Source organism: Canis lupus, chromosome 6 (genome assembly GCF_048164855.1).
Source record: "Canis lupus baileyi chromosome 6, mCanLup2.hap1, whole genome shotgun sequence".
NCBI classification, from domain to species: Eukaryota; Metazoa; Chordata; class Mammalia; order Carnivora; family Canidae; genus Canis; species Canis lupus.
Genome location: NC_132843.1, coordinates 79,920,252 through 79,941,002, shown reverse-complemented (window position 1 = coordinate 79,941,002; position 20,751 = coordinate 79,920,252). Strand labels below are relative to the sequence as shown.

Sequence of the window (20,751 nt, the reverse complement as noted above, 5' to 3'; positions counted from 1 at the left end):
CAGGCATTTCTCCAAGAAAGAAAGAAAATGGCAAATAAGCACCTGAAAAGATACTCAACGTTGCTAATCATTAGGGAAATGCAAATTAAAACTCTGAGATGCTACCACACACTCCTTAGAATAGCTATTATCAGAACAACAGAAGTACTGGGGAGGATGTAGAGAAATTGGAATGTTTATACACTATTGGTTGGAATGTAAAATGGCAGCTGCTGTGCAAATAATACAGTGGTTCCTCAAAAAAAAAAAAAAAAAAAAAAAAAAAAGGAATCATTATATGATCTAGCAAATTCCACTTCTGGGTATATAACCAAAGAACTGAAAGCAGGGTCTTGAAGAGGTATTTGTTCACCTATGTTCATAGTAGCATTATCCACAATAGCCAAAAGATGGAAGCAATCCATGAGTCTATCCACAGATGAGCAGATAAAATGTGGTGTATACATACAATGCAGTATCACCCAGCCTTCAAAAGAAAGATATTTTGCAATACGCTACAACTGCTAAAATAGGTGAACCTTGAGGACATTATGCTAAACAAAATATGTTAGTCATAAAAGGACAAATACTGTATGATTCTATTGATCTGAGGTACTTAGAGTAGTCAAAATACAAATACAAAAAAAACCCAAAAAAACAAAATACAAATACAGAGGTTGCCCAGGGGGTGGGAACGGGGAAATAATTATTATTATTATTATTATTATTATTATTTTTTTTTTTTTTTTGGAAATAATTATTATTTAATGGGCTTACACTTTCACAAGATGAATGAATAGAATTATGGGAACGGATGGTGGTGACAGGTGCACAACAATATGAATGTATTAAATGCTATTCAACTGTGTGCACTTAGAGATGATTAAAATGGTAAATTTTGTGTTGTGTGTTTTACTACAAAAATAAAAAAAATTAAATTTAATTTACACTTCTAAAGGGTAAGAGTAAGAGTAAGGTAAGAGTCGATTTTCAAATGAGGAAGAAGAATGTTAGACCAGGATTGCATCATAATTGTCACACTTGACATTCTAGGGCTATACTATCCAACATGGTAGCCATTACCTCCAAGTGGATACCAGTTTCCTGAAATGTGGCTAGTGAGGATTGACATGCAGTGTAAATGTAAAACATATACCAAGCTGCAAACTTAGTATGAAAACAAAATAACGCAAAATTTTTAGTAATGTTTACATTGATTACATAGTGAAATGATATTTTGCACACATTAGGTTAAATACAGTTTAAAAAATTATTTTTAGGGCAGCCCTGGTGGCGCAGCGGTTTAGCGCCGCCTGCAGCCCAGGGCGTGATCCTGGAGACCCTGGATCGAGTCCCACATCAGGCTCTCTGTATAGATGCCTGCTTCTCCCTCTGCCTGTGTCTCTGCCTCTCTCTCTCTCTCTCTCTCTCTCTGTCTCTATGAATAAATAAATAAAATCTTAAAAAAAATAAAAAAAATTATTTTTACCTTTTCAATACAGCTTTTAGAAGATTTAAAATTTCACCTGTATAACTTTTATTCCTATGGTATAGTGCTGTTTTTGGAGAACAAATGGTAGTTTTTCAGATGTGTTTGGTTGTGGTAGGTGCACAGGTTACAACAGGTACATCATTCCCTTTTGGAGGGAGATCAGTGAGGTTAAGAGCATGAGTTCTGGAATTAGGCAAGTTTAGGCTCAAATCCTGAAACTACTATGTCTGAGTTGAGGCAAGTTATTTATCTTTTGTAAACCCATTTTCTCATCTACAAAATGAGGAGAATGGTATCAAATTATCAAGCAACCCTGTGAGAACCATATATGGCACATAGTAAAACTTTAAAAATCAATTATTGTGGCAATTCCTATCAAAATTCCAATGGCGTTTTTCACAGAAATAGAACAATCCTTAAATTTGTATGGAACCACGAGAAACTCCAAATGGCCAAAGCAATATTGAGCAAGAACAAAGCTAGAGCCATCCCTGATTCTTTTTAAGATTTTATTTATTTTTTCATGAAAGAGACAGAGAAGGAGAGACACAGGCAGAGGGAGACGCAGGCTCCATGCAGAGAGCCCTATGTGGGACTCAATCCCGGGACACCAGGATCACGCCCTGGGCTGAAGGCAGACGCTCAACCGCTGAGCCATCCAGGTGTCCCAACATTCCTGATTTCAAATTAATTTACAAAGCTATCATAATCAAAACTCTATGGTACTGGCATAAAGGCACATAGATCAATAGAACAGAAGAGAGTGTAGAAATAAACCTATGGTCAATTAATTGATGACAAACGAGGAAAGCATATACAATGGGGAGAACAGTTTCTTCAATAAATAGTGTTGGGAAAAGTGGACAGCCCATGCGAAAAGAATGGCTTTTCTTATAGAAAAGAATGGACTCCTGTCTTATACCATATATAAAACTAATTCAAAATGGGTTAGAAGACCTGAATGTAAAACCTGAAACTATAAAAACTTCTAGAAGAAAACATAGGTGGTAAGTTCCACAACATCAGTCTTAGCAATGGTTTTCTGGAGTTGGCACCAAAAGCAAGGCAGCAAAAGCAAAAACAAATATTGGACTACAGGGGCACCTAAGTGACTTGGTTGCTTAAGCGTTTGCCTTCAGCTCAGGTCATGATCCCTGGGTCCTAGGACTGAGCCCCACGTAAGGCTCCCTGCTCAGCAGGGAGCCTGCTTCTCTCTCCCTCTGCTGCTCTCCTTGCTTGTGCTCTCTAGCTCTCTCTCAAATAAATAAAATCTCAAAAAAAAAAAAAAAAAAGTGACTACAGGCATACTTTGTTTCATTGCACTTTGCTTTACTGTACTGAATTTTTTTTTACAGACTGAAAGTCTGGAGCAACCCTGTGTTGAGCAAGTTTATCAGCGCCGTTTTCAACAGCATTTGTTCACTTTTTGTCTCTGCGTCACATTTTGGCAATTCTCAAAATAGTTAAAACTTTTTCATTATCATTATTGTATTTATTATAGTGATCTGTGATCAGTGATCTTTGATATTACTACTGTAATTGTTTTGTGGCAACACAAACTGTGTCCACATAAGATGGTGAACTTAATAATAAATGTGTTATGATTTCTCTACTAATTGGCTGTTTCCTTCTCTCCCTCTGTTTGGGTGTTCCTAGTCCCGAGACACAATAATATTGAAATTAGGCAATTAATAACCATACAATAGGGATGCCTAGGTGGCTCAGCCGTTTGGCGCCTGCCTTTGGCCCAGGGCGTGACCCCGGGGTCCCAGGATCAAATCCCACAACGGGCTCCTGCAGGGAGCCTGCTTCTCCCTCTACCTGTGTCTCTGCCTCTCTCTGTGTTTCTCATGAATTAAAAAAAAAAAAAAACAAAAAAAAAAACAAAAACAAAAACAAAAAAAACCACTAACTTAAGCGTTCAAGTGAAAGGAAGAGGTGCATGCCTCACACTATAAAAAGCCTGGTGAGGAAGGGATATCCAAAGCCAAGAGAGGCTGAAAGCTAGGATCTCCTGCACCAGTTAGCCAGGTTGTGAAATATAAAGAAAAAGTTCTTGAATGAAATTAAAAGTGCTACTCCAGTGAATACACAATAGTTTTATTGCAGACATGGAGAAAGTTTTAGTGGTCTGGACAGATCAAACCAGCCACAACATTCCCTTAAGCCAAGTCTAATCCAGAGCAAGGCCCTAACTCTCTTCAATTTTATGAAGGCTGAGAGAAATGAAGAAGCTGCAGAAGAAAAGTTTGAAACAGCAGAGGTTAAGTCATGAGATTTAAGGAAAGAAGCTGTCTCTATAATATAAAGTGCAAAGTGAAGTGGCAAGTGCTGATGCAGATGCTACAGCAAGCTATCCACAAGGCCTAGCTAAGATCATTATTAATAAAGGTGGCTACACTAAACAGCAGATTTTCAATGTAGATAAAACAGCCTCATATTGGAAGATGGCATCTAGGACTTTCACAGCTAGTGAGAAGTCACTGCTTGGCTTCAAAGTTTTTCTTCCTTTTTTTAAAAAAATATTTTATTTATTTTATTTATACAGCACACATGCACAAGTAGGCAGAGCGGCAGGCAGAGGGAGAGGAGAAACAGGCTCTCATCTGAATAAAGAGCCCCATGTGGGGCTTGATCCCAGTACCCTGGGATCATGACTTGAGCCAAAGGCAGATGCTTAACCGACTAAGCCACCCAGGCACCCCAACAGGGGTTTAGAAGAAGTTGATTCCAACTCTCATAGATGACTTTGAAGGAGGGCTTAAGACTTCAGGGGAGGAAGTAACTGCAGATGTGGTGGCAACAGTGAGAAAACTAGAATTCGAGGTGGAGCTTAAAGATGTGACTGAATTACTACAATCTCACCATAAACTTTAATGGTTACTTCTTATGGATGAAAAAAGAAGGTGGATTTTAGAAATGGAATCTACTCCTGGTAAAGATGCTGTGAAGATTGTTGCAATGACCACATAGGATTTAGAATAGTATACAGGGTTAATAAAGCGGTGGCAGGGTTTGAGAGGATTGGCTAATTCTGAAAGAAATTCTACTGTGGGTAAAATGCTATCAAAACAGCATCACATACTACAGAGAAATTAGGAAAGAAGAGTCAACTGATATGAAACACTTTACTGTTGTCTTATTTTAAGAAATTGCCATAGCTGCCCCAACTTTCAGCATCCCCTGTCCTCATCAGTCTGCAGCCAGCAACAAGAGGTAAGACCCTCCACCACCAAAAAGATTATGACTTGCTTAATACCTCAGATGATGATCAATATTTTTTGGCAATAAGGTATTTTTAATTAAGATACATTGTTTTTTAGACATAATGCTACACTTTAACAGTATACAGTATAAGCCTACCTTTTATATGTAGAGGAAAACAAAAAAATTCATTTGACTTGCTTCACTGCAGTATGTGCTTTATTGCATAATTTGGAACTGAACCTACGTTTCCAGAGTATGCCTGTGTATCTAAAAAGCTGCCACACAGCAAAGGAAACCACTAACAAAATGAAAAGGCAACCTACTAAACAGGAGAAAATATTTGCAAATCATGTGTTTGATAGGGATTAATACCCAATATATAAAGAACATGTACAGCCCAACAGCAAAAGAACAATCCAATTAAAAAATGAGCAGAGTATGGGATCTCTGGGTGGCCCAGTGGTTTAGCACCTGCCTTCGGCCCAGGGCGTGATTCTGGAGTCCCGGGATCAAGTCTCATGTTGGGCTCCCTGCATGGAGCCTGCTTCTCCCTCTGCCTGTGTCTCTGCCTCTCTCTTTCTGTCTCTCTCATGAATAAATAAATAAAATCTTAAAAAAAAAAATGAGCAGAGTATCTGAATAGACAATTTTTCTAAAGACATACAGATGGCTCACAGGTACATGAAAAGATGCTCAACATAGTTAATTATCAGGGAAATGCAAATCAGGACCACAATGAAATATCAGCACACATCTGTTAGGATACCATTATATTATAAAAAAGACAAGAAATAACAAGTGTTGGCGAGGATGTGGAGAAAGAGGAACTCTTGGTGCACTGCTGGCAGGAATGTAAACTGGTGCAGCCACTATGGGGGTTCCCCCCAAATTAAAAATAGAACATCCATATGATCCAGCACTTTCACTTCTGGGTTTTTATCTAAAGAAAAAACACTAACTCAAAAGATATACGCATGCCCATGTCCACTGCAGCATTATTTACAATAGCCAAGATACGGAAAGAAACTAAATGTCCACTGACTGGTGAATGGATAAAGAAAATGATATGTGTGTATGGCTGCCAGAGACCACGGGGGGAAGGGGGTGGGTGGGGAGAAGAGGGCCAAAATGGGTGGAATCAAAAGGTACAAAATTCCAGTTATATAGTAAGTCAGTCATGGGGAAGAAATGTACAGCACGTCAGCTATAGTTAACAATACTGTACCGTATATTTGAAAGTTGCTAAGAGAATAGATCTCAGAAGTTATTTCCATAAGAAAAATAAAAATTCTATAACTAAGATAAAATCATATATTGTGCTATTATTTTTATTGCCCACCATGAGTACATTGTAAAAAATCAGTTATTGTGCTATTATTATTTTTATTGCTCAGAATGAATACGTTGTTTGGCTTTCCTATCTCTGTAACTAATGTTACTTTCCATAGTAAATTCTATCACAATTGGATTCCACTGGAATAGCCGTCCAAAGGATATTTGTGCAAAAAGTCACCCATGCAATGTCTCATGTTCAAGGCTTATCCAAGTAAACTGCTTAAAAGCTACTGAAAATAATCTCTCTCTCTTTCAATTTTTTTTTTTTTTTGGAGAGGGAAGGAGGGAGGGGCAGAAGGAGAGGGAGAGAGAGAATCTTTAGCAGGCTCCACGCTCAGCACGAAGCCTGATGCAGGGCTCGATTTCATGACCTGAGCTGAAATCAAGAGTTGGAAGCTTCAGCGACCGAGCAACCCAGGTGCCCCATGATATGTTTTTTTAAAAAATAATTTCTAGACTTAAAAGGTGACACATGGATATCCTTTACTCACATTCCTCTGATATTAACAACTTACACAACTGTGGTTCAATGATCAAAACCAAGAAACTAACACGGGTATAATACTATAAACTATGGGCTTGAATAGAATTTCATCAGTTTTTTTCCCCTTACTGTCCCTTTTCTGTTTCAGGATCCAATCCAAGATCCCACAACGTACTTGGTTATGTCTCTTCAGTTTCCTCCAATGCATGACATTCTCTCATTCTTTTCTTGTCTTTTCTATGACCAGAACACTTCTGATGAGTAGTGATCAGTTACTTTGTAGAATGTGTCTCAATGTGCATTTGACTTCAGTTTCCTCACAATTACATTTAGGTTATTCATTTTTGGCAAAAATATCAGAGAAGTGATGCTGTATCCTCAGTATAGCCTATTGGGGGAATACATAATGTTGAAAAATTACTGGAAATGTTAACCATGACTACTTGGTAATATGGGGTCTAATGGGTTTCTTCATTGTACAGGTACTGTTTTTCTTTTTGTGACTGATAGTAATCTTGGGAGAGATACGTTGAGATTATACTAATATTCTGTTTCTTTTTAAACCCTGACACTTTGATTTTAGTACCCACTTGAAATCCTGTCTACAAAAAAAAAAAAAAAAAAAAAAAAAAAAAGAAATCCTGTCTACAATGATTACTGTGTTGCTTGCCTAATGGTGCTTTTGTATTTCTTTTAGTGTCTTTACTTTTACTGCAATTCTTTTCTAATGAACTGTTCCTTCTCCTTTCTTTATCCAATTATTTCTTTACACCAGTGTAGACTCATGTTTATTTTATTCTACAGTTTTAAATCAATACTATCATCATTTATTTCCCAAATTGTTCTACTTTGGCCATTGGCACTCCTTTCATTTGGCTCCTATATACTTCTATACACTTCTATCCTTTTTACAGCATTGCCTTTTCTTCTGGTATCACAAGATACTCTAGGCTTATCTTGCATTTTCCCTGCCTAAGCCCCGGAATCATCTTTTCCTCCAAGGATCCCTGCTTCTTATTTTATTGGGGAATGCTATTTCAAAACCAAGATCTGGATGCTAGGTGTGCTCATTTGTTACTGAGGTATCACTGCAACTAAGACTTCTCAGAGAATGGCACACGGAAATATCTGTATGTAGATGAACGTATACCTAACATCCATCCATCCATCCATCCATCCATCCATATATTGCCACCTCAGATGCCAGTCTAATGCTTCAAAGTTCATTCTACTTTTCCTTTTTTCCCGATGAAGCTTTTTCTCCAACATTGATAAATCTCATTTTTAAAAAAAAGGTTTTATTTTAGAGAGAGAGCATGTGCATGTGCAAGCACGCAGTGGAGAGGGGCAGAGAGAGAGAGGGAGAAAGAAACTCCAACCAGGCTCTGTGCTAAGCACAGAGCCAACGTGGGGCTTATCTCACCACCCTGAGATCATGACCCACCAAGATCACAACCAACCGGAGCTGAAACTAACCGTCTAGTATACATGTAAACTAATTATAGAACTATTAACCCATACTCTTGTGAAAAAGATACATTAACTTATATATAGTTTTTTTTTTTTTTACTTTAATGTTACAATATAAAGTCAAAATACTATTTTCCAAAGTTACTTATTAGGTTAATTCTTTTCTAACATAGTAGCCATGTTATTCGTTTGCAATGCAGTTAGGTTTATGTTACTACTTCCATTTTGGGCCCCCTCCACTGTCTCATTTTAATTATTTATTTGGGGGGGGTATCACTATGATTTTCAGTCAAAGCTACACAAAATGGAATGTTCTAAGAGCTCTGCTCCACCTTCATTCCTATTAACTTCTTTCCACCCTTTCCCCACTCACTCCACGTAGGTCACTGATTAGTTTCTGATCTATCTTTCCTGTATATCTTTTGCATAAATGTGCAGATACATGTGTATTTTCTTACGTCTTCTTGTTTATATGAACAGCTTTATACTGTGCTTTTTCGCAGGTTTTTTTTTTTCAATTAACATATTCTGGAATTCATTCCGATCAGTTTGGAGATTCCTCTCTTTTATTTTTTATAGTTGCATAATATACCATTGCATAAATGTACTTTTTTCAAACACTCTTTTATATATATATATCTATATATATATATCTCTATATATATATCTATATATATCTATATATATATCTCATATATATTACATAGGCAGTTAGATTGCTTCCAATATTCTTTTATAAACACTGCAATAAACAATGCTGTGCAATATATATATTCATATTGTTGAAGGTGTCCCTTCAGAGTAGATGCCCAGAAGTGGGTCTGCTGGGTCAAAATTAAGTGCATATGTAGTGTTGTTAGGAATGGCCAATTCTCCTTCAGAAGAACTGTATCAATATGCATTCCCACTAGCAATGTTAGGAGTGTTTCTCCACAGCCTCACCAACAAAATATGGTATTATAATTTAAAAATTTTGTCAGTTTGATAGATAAGAAATGGTATCTTGATATCTTAATTTGTATTTCTCTAATCACTTTAAACTTTTTTTGTACGTCCGAGTGTTTTTTGAAGGTGTGTGTGTGATTTGTCCATGTCTCCCTCCTATATTTCCACTAATTTTTTGGTCCTTTGTTCCTCCCCCTTTTTTTTCTCCAGTTTAATCTTGTTTTATCTTCATAATAAGACTGTGAGGTAGGTAGGGCAGGTATCATTAAACCATTTGGAAGATTAAATAGGAAGCTATGGCTCAGAAAAGTGAAGGGATTTTGTCAAAGTCTAAAAGCTAATATGAGTCCCTCGTTCCAGCTCTGACATGTAAAGGCTATTAGAGACCAAAGCTGCTGAAGACAGACCTTGCGGCTTGCTCTACTATTCTCCATGTTGTCCCTGACCCTTCCATTCCAGGTCTGGTTTTCAGGGGCTTTGCTCCATAGGCAAGACTCCATACAGAGACACTTAAGATAGTAAGTACCCTTCTCTGTTCTGGGGCTGCCCATAAAGGTATGAGGAGGAAAGCAGGACTCTAAATCAGTAACTGCCCTCTAAGGAATGAAGGTCAATTCCATCCTTCTGGTTACCTCACCAAGAAGACCAACCCTCTGAGTACACGATTCAGAAAAGATGGTTGGATCCGAACAGTCCACAAGTGACAGACTCACAGAGATACACGTGTCATTTTGCATAAATACACATTAGTGACATGACATGCCAGGCCTCAAAAGATCATGCCAAACATGCTTCATGGACTCCAGATAAATAAGTTAGTTCATACTGTCTAGGCCCAGGGATTTCTGGAAACCAACAAAGAGCCCAGGGGCTGCCATACCTTGGGGCTCAGGGAACCAGGGCTCCTCTGCCAGGCTGCCCAGAGGAAAAATATCTAGCTCTCTCTTCAGAGAGAAGGGTGAGTATTAGCAGCTGTTCCTGGCAGTGCCCTGAAGCAGCAACAGGGCAAAGGGTGGGGAAGACTTCACTGCACACCCCTCCACCCAAGGTCATGTCCCTGCACTAGGTCTCAGCATACAGAAAGGTTTCTGCTCATTGCTTCTTAACTACAAATAATGGCATAAAGGCCTTCCAGAAGGGCTGGCATGGATGTCTTTTAGGGGTACCACTTGACTCAATCCTTGGGGCAGGACCATCAGGAGGGGCAGGGGGCTCAAAGTATCTCAGGTTCCTCCAATAGATCCAGTTGAGCAGGACCTTGACCTTGTTCCAGTGGGAGAGATCTTGCTTGTGTCCATGGAAGGATGGAAAGATGTAAGCTGGTTCGGCTGGGGTCTCTAACAGCCTGTGAGGGTTGGCACTAGGCTCCCCTATCTTTAGGGGTGAGACTATCTCCTGTGTGTGGCTGAGCAGTCTGTGCACCTCACTGCCTAGGGGACGAAAAGGTGGAGGTGAAGCGGTCAAGGCTGGCTCCTTCTCCCACTCCGCTTCAGGATCCCCGGGCGGCCTCTGGGTCTGCAGCTGCAAGCAGAGGTGCTGGAGCCTTGCCATCTGCTCCAGCACTAAGCATAGCTGTTCTAGGTGGCAGAGACCCTGCCCTGGGAGAAAGGCCTAGTTTAGGTCCCAGGAATCCCAACACCTCTGCTTCTTCCAGGTCAATTTCCACCTCAGTGGCCTCCTGTAACCTTGCTCTCCTTTTTGGGGAATGGTGGTGTTGTGACATGCTGGTAGGGGAAGCTGGGAGCTGGTGGGACTGCTCCAGCACCCGCTCCAGCTTACACCTGGCCAAGAGCCTGCCTAGGGTGGGCAGGATTCCATGGCAGCAAGGGTCGGGCTTGGGGTTCCCTCTGGGATCAAAGTCCAGAGAGTCCTGAGAAAGGCCCAGTGAGGTGGCCAGGGGGCTTCTCCAACTACCACCTCTACTCCGGATTCCTGGGAGGCCAGTTTAAGAAGTGTTTCCTGCGTCCTGAGACCTCTCAGCTTGCCACCCCTCTTCCAGGAGTCCAGTAAGCAACCTTGGGCAGCATCCAGGATCCATCTTTAGGTGCTACTGACTCCAGGTACTATATAGCTGCATGCCAGGTCCTCACCAACCCCATCTGCCATCTCTTAACACCTTGATTTTTGGCCAAGCCCTTCCCTGTGAGCCATAGGTTGTCTGGGTTGTTCTCTCCTAACCCATCCTCCTAGACAGCACCTCCACGTCATTTTTTCTTTCCCAGATAAAGATAGGGAAACACAGCCCCTAATTTTCTTTTCAGAGCCCTCAATTTTATGAGTTCTTTATATACTAAGAATATTATCCTTTTGTCTGTGCACATGTTGTGAAAAATCTCTCCCCGTTTTTAAGCGGTCTTTTGACTTTCTATATAGTGCTTTTTTGTCATACAAATGAAAAGCATTTTATGTAGTTAAATTTATCAATATTTTATTGCCTTTGATTTCTGCCAGTCAGAAAGCCTTTCCTTAATGCCAAAGTTAAAGAAAAATTCATCCATATCGTCTAGAACTTACATGCTTTCATTTTTTAAATATTTAGATTCCTAATCGATTTGGAGTTTATTTTTTCTATGGTGTGAGATACTGATCTAATTTCAAAAAGCTACCTGGTTGTCTCAGTACCCTTTATTAAAAGGTCCATCTGGGACGCCCAGGTGGCTCGGCAGTCGAGCGTCTGCCTTCGGCTCCAGTCGTGACCCCGGGGTCCTGGGATTCAGTCCTACATTGGGCTCCCTGTGTGGAGCCTGCCTCTCCCTCTGCCTGTGTCTCTGCCTCTCTCTCTGGGTCTCTCATGAATAAATAAATACAATCTTTAAAAATAAATAAATTTAAAAAAAAGTCCATCTTTACCCCAATGATTTGAGATGCCACCCTTACCTATACTAAATTTCCATAGGTACTTGTGTGTATTTCTATTCTATTTCAGTCCTTTTGTGTATTCACACCTCAGTGCCATGATGTTTGTTTACATTATAGAGGCTTTATATAATGTTTTAATGTCTGGGAGAACTAGTCCCTCCTCAAAATTTTCCTTTTCAGTGTTTTTGGAGGTATTCTTTCATGTTTGTTTTTCTATGAAATTTAGAATCAACCTGTGTATTCGTCTAGAACATTGAGTCGTTCTACACAAGGATAGCATACGTCTTTCCATTTGTTCAAGTTCTACTTTTTCCCCCATTTTCCTACAAATACTTTAATACATATTTCTGAAAGATAATTTTTCAATTGATATAAAATTAACCATTTTATAATGAAAAATTCAGTAGCATTTAGTATATTCACAATGCTGTGCAACCAGCCACACTACCTAATTCCAAAACATCTCCATCATCCTAAAATAAAACCCATTCCCATTAAGCAGTTATGTTCAAGTCAAGTTTTTTAAGTCTTTCAGGAATGTTAAAATAGTTTCCCCCAATAGGTTCTTGTACATTTCCTGTTAATTTTATCCCTAAGTATTTAATCTTCTTAGTTGCTATTGTAAATGGATTTTTTTAAAAACCACCATTGTGTCCTCTAACCTTTTGTTTGTGTATATGAAGGCTATTGATTTTTGCATTTTATACCCTGCCTCTTTATCAAATCCTTAGATTTTAAGATTTTGCTTTATTTATTCATGAGAGAGACACAGAGAGAGGCAGAGACACAGGCAGAGGGAGAAGCAGGCTCTTCTCATGGAGCCCGATGTGGGACTAGATCACAGGACCCTGGGATCATGACCTGAGCCAAAGGCAGATGAAGGTAGACGCTCGACCACTGAGCCACCCAGGTGCCCCGCTGAATCCTTAGATTTTTGCTCATTCTTATTATACCCTTATTTTAAGCTGCAGTTTTTTTTCCAAATTTTTAAAATTTATTATTTATTTATTGAGAGAGAGAGAGAGAGAGAGAGAACTAGCAGGGGGCAAGGGAAAGGGAGAGGGAGAGAATCCCAAGCAGACTCCCTGCCGAATAGGAAGCCCCATATGGGGCTCATTTTCATAAGCCATGAGATCATGAACTGAGCCAAAATCAAGAGTTGGGACTCTTAACCAACTGAGCCATTCAAGTGTCCCTAAACTGCGGTTTTTGATACAATCCTATGGCACCTATCTTCTCACTTGGGAGAGAAGAATTTTTGCAAGAGCACCACAAAAGAAGTCATGTTCTTTCTAAAGCATTTAGTTAAGTGATTAAATCACAAGTACTAACACTTTAAACCTATAGAATTACCTCGAAAAATACTGAAATTCATTCTAATTCTTAGGATTAGTTTGGCTAGTCCAGACTTTGGTAAGTCTGTGGAACTTATTTATAACAGAAAAAAAGAGTAGGTGTCTATAACTCAAAGATATAGAGGTCAACATTCAGAATGGACTAAAACACATGGAATCAGATAGAATTCTGGAAGACTTCTTGAATATCAACCAATGTTCAAGTTTAATGGAAAAAAAAAAAAAACCTCCCTAAAATGCATGCGTGAAACTCAATTAAAGGACAAAGAGCACTGGTAAAGGTACCCACTCCCATTTCCTTTGACTTCAGATACTTAGGTGTGATGTTAGATGTTAACTTTACAGCCCCAACCAAGTCTGTTTAGAAGTCACTGTTCACCCAAGTTTAGCTTCCTTGGATATAGTCAACCAATTCTGTGACAATTATGTGACATCCTTCAAAATGATCTATACATATTCATAAATTACATGGGCCATATAGTATTTTAAAGTACTTATTTCAATTTTTGCAAGGACCACTGTGATATGGGTCTTAATGTTCTTGGCAAGAGCACAACTCTTCGATGATTATTATAAACAAGCTAAATTGGGATCAGGATGAACAAAATTTTTAATCATACAAAGCGAAAAAGATACTGAGGTATAAAAACCAGAGTAAAGGGATCCCTGGGTGGCGCAGCGGTTTAGCGCCTGCCTTTGGCCCAGGGCGCGATCCTGGGGATCCAGGATCGAATCCCACGTCTGGCTTCCGGTGCATGGAGCCTGCTTCTCCCTCTGCCTGTGTCTCTGCCTCTCTCTCTCTCTCTCTCTCTGTGACTATCATAAATAAATAAAAGTTTAAAAAAAAAAAAAAAACAGAGTAAAAAAATAAATAAATAAAAAAAATAAAAACCAGAGTATTTGAGAAGGCTTGAAACTTGAGGCAAGACTATAAAGCTTAAACAAATCTGAATAATTACCTTTCCAGTGAAAGCAGATACTGTTATAGTTGTAGGACAAAACTAAGGCTCACAAGGGAAAAGAAACTGCTATGCTCTAACACAAGCTTTAACCTAATCTTGTCTGGTATTGAGATCATCAAAGATCACACCCCCGTGTCCACTAATCACTTTGCTTCATACATTACTGAGATCGCAAGGGATGGTGAGAATAAGAGGTTATCAGATTAAGATCCATGTAGGGCCCAGGAACCTAAGTCAACTAGGGGACCTGTACCTACAAAAAGCATTAAAAGATACATTTCTCTGGAAGTTTATTTCCTACACATAGGAAAGAAGAAGCTTGAAAGTTCAAGTACTATGACTCTGCTCAAAAGCATTAATGGGAAAGAATATCTTCAAAGAATATAATCACTATTAACTAAAGATAAATTTTGAACAGACTGGATAAACAACAGATCTTCTTTCCTACAGTCTCCCACAATTTCAAAAACAGTGGCCACGCGATCAGCTCTAGTTTGGAAATCCCAAAATTTCAAAGACCAAGAACTCACTAGCATCAGGTTATAAGAGGATATAAGGGAAAATTCAATTATTATTTATTTAATCTAGTTTCTTCTGCCTAGACTATATACGCTTTAGAAACACAGGGATATCAGTCACCACAGAAGAGTTTTATACCATAAAACTTTATTTAAAAGCTATATGAAGAATTGTTTACAAGGAGTAATAGTGGTGGTGTGGTGATCGCTGTGCTTTAAAACTAAGGTACAGGAGGAAAAGCCAGAAAGAAATCCTCAACTTTCCTGACTTGTTTTAAGCCATCAACACGACTGTTCCTATCCAGTGCTGATTTCAGAGTAGTAAAAATTCTATTTAGATACTTACTTAACAGAGACCATATATTTTTTGAAGAAATACAACTAAGTGTATCTGTAAGGAAAAGGTACTTTAGGGGGATTTCCAGTTCTGCTGATTGGTATCTTTAACAGAATTTCTTTAGAAAGCATTAGAAAGAACAGCTGAATAATTTGCTTTGGGATGATTAAGGCAGAAAAGTACAAGAGACAGAAATACACACAGCTGTTTTATTTTGTCTTTCTTCGGAGAGACAATTCAGATTAATTAAGATTCAATCTACAATCAATTGAGCTGAAGGGGGACCATTCAAATGAGTTGAACGAAGTTAGCTTTCTAATGCCATTTTTGTTAGATTTTATTTCTCTGGTTCCTTCCCAAGATGAAGATAGACCCATTCTGTCAATCGGGTTTTCACCCTCATTGTAGGTTCTTGAGTACTTTTATCCAGACCAAAATGGTATCCTCTGACTTCCTTTCTAAGACAGCTTTTGCCTTCCTTCCTTAACTCATTCTCTGATGTTTTAGTCTTTTGCTCTGCTCTCTCATTATCCTTTCACCCCACCAGACAAAAACACTATCTGTCTAAAACTTGGCTTAGAAGGGAAGATCCAAAGGAGAGCATGGAGGATAAAGGATAAGTTAAGAAACATATGCTACTGGTCTTAAGGGTCCACCAGAGAGACATGAGACTTGGTAGTGCTTTGATAGTCGGGGAAGCTACTACAAGGAAGAACTGTGAATAGGGTTTGGTCGGGAAAGGAGGTAGTTCTGAGTAGAGCTCTGGAGGAGCTCCCCTTTTCTCATGGGGGTTGGTAAGCACCACAAAACCACAGCTGAAAAGAAAAAGAAAACTCCACCACTGGCCTTTTTCCGAGCGTGGCCGCCTTCCGCTCGGCTCAGTGCCCGCCACATGCCCAGGAGTGCGTCTGGATCCTTGAGGGGCTCCCTTCGCAGGTGACAGTGCTTACGCTATACTGTAAGAGAGCCAGAAAAGTGCCCATGAGAACCAGAAAGCAAACTTCCAGCTAGCAGGATCATCTCTCTAGGCATCTAAGATGGGGGAATCAACATAGATATCTGGGCAGCATCTGAATGCCAGGAAAAGTGAGGGAGAGATAACAACCCCCCCTCCCCAGTTCAATATAATGGGTGATGGAAGGAAAAAAAAAGTTTTATGTGATGTATCTGCTGGGAATAAGACAGAAAAAACTAAGCCAAAGCCAAATGGTGGGGAAAAATGTCTTCGCTTCTAATAGACAAAAAGAAATAAGAGAAGAAAATGACCTAGGGTCTAAATTTGGTTATATAAGAAAGTCTGCTCTGCTGGCCTGGAGAATTAGAGCTTATGAATGAAAGCAACTCATTCTACCACTTGGGTGATGCTGCATTTAAAGGAAAGTAGAGTGAGAAGGAAAAGAAGGAAAACTTTCATTCTAAGATATAAAAGAGCATAAATACACCAAAAATAAAGAGCTTTGAGCATTTCTCAAAAGTCATGATCTTATTGTAAGTAAGACAAAAAAGAAAAGCTCAGTAGACCAACATTAGACTTTAATGTAAGAGATCTCTGGCAGTTCACAACCCTTCCAATCTTTTTAAATTACTATGTTTAGAAAATGCTTGATATGACCTTTCCTATTAAATAAGGATTAGAAGAATGCTCTAACAGATCAAAAGAGTTTTATTTTTACTGTTGATGCAGAACTAAATTCCTGCAAACTCTGCTGATCAAACTCAAAATCTCAATCTTCCTAAGAAAAAAGAAAGGGTACCAGTTATCTGCTAGAATACTGTAATAGCAGAGGAACTTCCAAACTTTCAAGTAATACGCTTCTCAATTCCAGAAGTGAGTGTGTCTGAAGAAGATGGTTTGTGGCACCATCTCCTTCTCTAATTAACCATGTTAAATAGGGTTTCTATTCAGAAAGGTTTGCTGGGTTTCCCTCATATTCCAAGGGACTAGGAAAAACAGAAAGCACAAGAATTCAGAAAAATCATTCCAGGATACCAAGCTGATGTTATCTTGATCCTTTTGACATCAACCCACTATCAGAGATGGATCTCTCACATATATACACTTCCTTGGCGGAGACATAAGAATAGGCTCCCATTCTGGAAAACATGGTAACTAATTATTTCTCGGAAAATGTCAGTTGGCAGACTAAATGACCAGAATGTACTCTGGGCTCCAGCAACCTCACATTTTCTAGGATACTTCTTAAAATCTCAGCTTCCTAAGAATCTGGTCGGAGCATGTCAACCTCTCTTGTCGGTCCACTTAACAAAAGTTAACAAATACAGATTTGTGTCCCTTCCCTCAAAATTAGAAATTCTTCCACTTAAGCTCCAGGATTAAGAGTCATCACCTGGCAACCAAGGAAGGTGGTACACCTGTTTGGCAAAGGGAGCAGACTGGTTAAAGATTAACTGGGACCACTCTCCCATGTGAGGCAATAATAAATGACTCACAAAGACAGCGCGGTTATTTGAGGGGACAGAGGGACTAGAAACAGTTAGATTTGGTTGTCACCTAACACTGGGCTCCACGGAGCCAAAAAAAATCAAAAGATGACCAGAATACAGATAGTAACAGACACCAACCCTCAGATTTCTCATTTACTTCAAGTTTTAAGGAAGTGTGTTTCCTAGGGCAGGAAAGCAAGGTTCTTCCACTAGGATAAAACTGGAATGTAAAGCAACTCCAAAGGAGCAGCCAATAGTTTGCTCATTCATTTACAAGAATGGTTCCTACTTTGGCCTGCAGGGTGTTGTAATATAACAGGAAGAGCAGCATCCTACTAGTTTTACCAGGACAGACAGTTGGCTAACTGCTGGCCGGGAAGCGAGGTGCCTGTATTTTCAGGTAAAGGCAAGCAATGGGTAGTAGAAAAGAAACTAGTGACCATGTTAAGGAGCCATTTGAGATGCAGGCAGTATATAAGACAGGAGGTACTCTGGACCCAATGGCAAAAAATAACTTGGTAAAGGCCGTAAAAAGAGGCAGGGAGAGAAGCAAGGTATTATATCTGAGGAATGGCTCATCACCCTCCATCTAAAAAGAGGTTATTGAAAGGGGTGAATTTTTATGGTTTTAAAATAAACATAAGGAGTGGCCTACTTAAATACACAAATTGCCTCCAAAGGGTCCAAAGCACGGTAATCAACTCTAGAGACCTGGTCTAACTCTGTGCATCACATCCTAACCCCATGAGTCCTTGCCTGAGTACTAGAGGCCACCAATATCCGGTCACTATATTAGTCCTTCCTTGCTGCACAGCATGCCTGATGGCGCATTACCAGTCAGTTAAGGTGGTGCCTTTCAGTCTATTCCCATCAGTGGCCTAAATCAAATGCAAAATTCTGCATTTCTGTTTTAATTTTAGATTTCAAGACCCCCAACAGATAAAGGGAGCTAGAGGCTTGAATTTCAAAAAGATCCTAAGGAGTTTATACAGTAATAGGCTATGCAGATGAGACCAAGGCACAGGCTGGAGAAGGGACCAGGGCCCAAGTGGACCTGTTACTGGACAGTTAGAATGTGCACCAAGGTTCACCTTTTGTAGGGAGGTGCCAGACATACATCGGGCACCGGGAGATCCGGGTGTCATTCAGAGAAGGCATCAGACCCTCAACTTCATTCAAGGAGTAACTTGAATGAAATGAGGAGCCTTTGCTTTGTCACTCTTCCTCCTTCACATCCAAGGGAGGCAGAGACAATGGAAATAAAAAAAAAAAAATTCTACCTAGGAGACTAATAACTGCATCAATCTATGCGTGGCTCTCAAAAAGCTTTCTTCTAACCAGAGGTTTGCCCCTATTGTAGAGTCTGACATTTTATGGAACAATGACGATCATAATCAGGCCTTCAAAACGGTCCTTAACCTGTTGTATCCCAAATCTCAACGTGTTTCCGACAGAAGGAAATGCACATTCAGCAGCCCTGTCGTGTAATGGAAGGGGAAAGAAAAGCCCCAAGGCCAGCTCGGGGGGCGCGAGCCCAAGGTTCTGAGCGCGGCCGGGCAGCGCACGGGGAATTTCCCGCCTGGGAAGGGGTCTGCGAGCGCGGCCGAGCCGGGGGAGGTCCTGGGGAAGCAGGACAGGCCGGGCAGACGCCCCGCGTAGAGACCGAGAGGATTTTTCCCTCCTGTTTTAGGATCAAATCGTTCTTTGTGAACTGGCTGAGCGCGGTCCGGTCGGAGGCCGCGCAGCGGGGAACCGACCGGCCGTCTGAAACCAACAGTCCCCCATTTTTCCTCCACCGTTTAGAGCGTGGAGCAGGGGTGCGAGGGACAAAGACTCAAAGACAAAGGACGATCAGCTCCTCCGAACGGAAATGCACACGGAGGGGAGGCGGGGGAGGGGGCATTTACTCAGCGCAGGTCGTCCCGATAATGAACGGGGAGCGCGGCCAGGAAGGCGAGCCAGGCGCACGTGCACTGAAGGCGGCTTCTGCGGAGGCGTGGAGAGGCCTGGGGAGGCGGGGCGGCGGCGGGAACCAGCGGGGCGCGCGCTCGGCCCCGACCCTCCCGCCGGGGCAGCAGCTCGCGGGCGCGGACCGCAGAGCGGCCGAACCCCCCCCGCCCCCCCCCGCGAGGCTCCACCCCTGCCCGGGCGGGACCCCGACAGGGCTGTCTGGCCACGCGACCCCACGGGGGCCTCCAGGCCCCGCCCCCCCCGCTAGGCTCCACCCCCGCGGCCCCAGGCCCCGCCCCCCGCGAGGCTCCACCCCCGCCCCCAGCCCCGGGTGGAACCCCGACAGGCCTCCCCGGCCACGCGACCCCCCGGCGGCTCAGGCCCCGCCCCCTGCAGACTCCACCCCCGGCGGCCCCAGGCCCCGCCCCCTGCAGACTCCACCCCCGGCGGCCCAGGCCCCGCCCCCCGCCCCGGGCGGAACCCCGACAGGCCTCCCGGGCCGCGCGACCCCCCCGGCCCCGCCCCCGCCGCGAGGCTCCCCCCCCGCCCCGGGGGACCTCGGCCTCCCGCTGGGCCTCGCCGCCCCGGGCTCCGCGGGCTCCCCCCGCCCCCCCCGGCTCCGGCGCCGCGGGCAGCGGGCAGTCCGGCCCGGGGTGGGGGGGCGCCCCGTCCTCGCGCCGGCCCCGCCTCACTCACCCTCCGTCACCTCGAGCACCTTGATCTGCTCCTCGGCGGCCGCCCGCACCTCCTGCACGGGGGACAGGATCCCGGTGAGCGTGTCCACCAACGCCTCCTTCAGCCCTTGCGCCACGGGACCCGGCAGCCCGGAGGCCGCGCCAGCCGCCGCCGCCGCCGCCATCTTCCTTGCCTTCAGCCCGCCAGCCCCGCGGCAGGGACCCGCCGCCGCGCGACGGCGCCCGCGCGCGGCCAATCCGCGAAGCCGCGCCTGCGCACCGGGGCCGGGCGGGAGCGCGGAGGGGGCGGGGCCGGGCCTGGGCCTCCGGGGACAGCGCCCCCTGTGGTGGGCGCGGGGCGGCCTCCCTCGGAGCGGGGCCGCGACCGAGGACGCCCGATTCGTGGACCTCGCAGGTAGGAGCCACCTTGTTGGCAGGGAGGAGCTGTAGGGGCCCCTCGGGGCAGGGCGGGCCTCCCTCCCACCCCGCACACCAAACACGGAGAAAAAAATAACTAAAAATTGGCTCCAGTGAGCCTCATCTCAGCTTCAAGAAGAATTCAAAGGGAGATCCCGGGGTGGGGGGCGCTCCGCGGTGGAGCACCTGCCTGCGGCCCAGGGCGTGACCCCGGGGTCACGGGATGGAGCCCCCCCATCGGGCTTCCTGCATGGAGCCTGCTTCTCCCTCGGCCTGGGTCCCAGCCTCCCTCTCTCTGTGCCTCTCATGAATAAATAAATAG

The 20,751-nt window shown here is 42.7% G+C and overlaps 1 protein-coding gene and 1 pseudogene across 4 annotated transcripts in view; both read right to left on the bottom strand.

Moving 5' to 3' along the window:
- Nucleotides 1-20,253, bottom strand: part of IPO9 (importin 9) — a 41,898-nt gene extending 21,645 nt beyond the window's left edge. For all 4 annotated transcript variants that reach the window (XR_012033383.1, XM_072831408.1, XM_072831410.1 and 1 more), the window contains exon 1: nt 20,035-20,253. Coding sequence is in view for 3 of the 4 variants with exons in the window: in XM_072831408.1 (XP_072687509.1) it covers nt 20,035-20,197 (163 nt within the window). In the remaining variant the exon portion in view is untranslated. The remainder of the gene's footprint in view (nt 1-20,034) is intronic.
- On the bottom strand, nt 10,005-11,018 carry LOC140634844 (uncharacterized protein C8orf58 pseudogene; annotated as a pseudogene).
- Nucleotides 20,254-20,751: the final 498 nt, after the last annotated feature.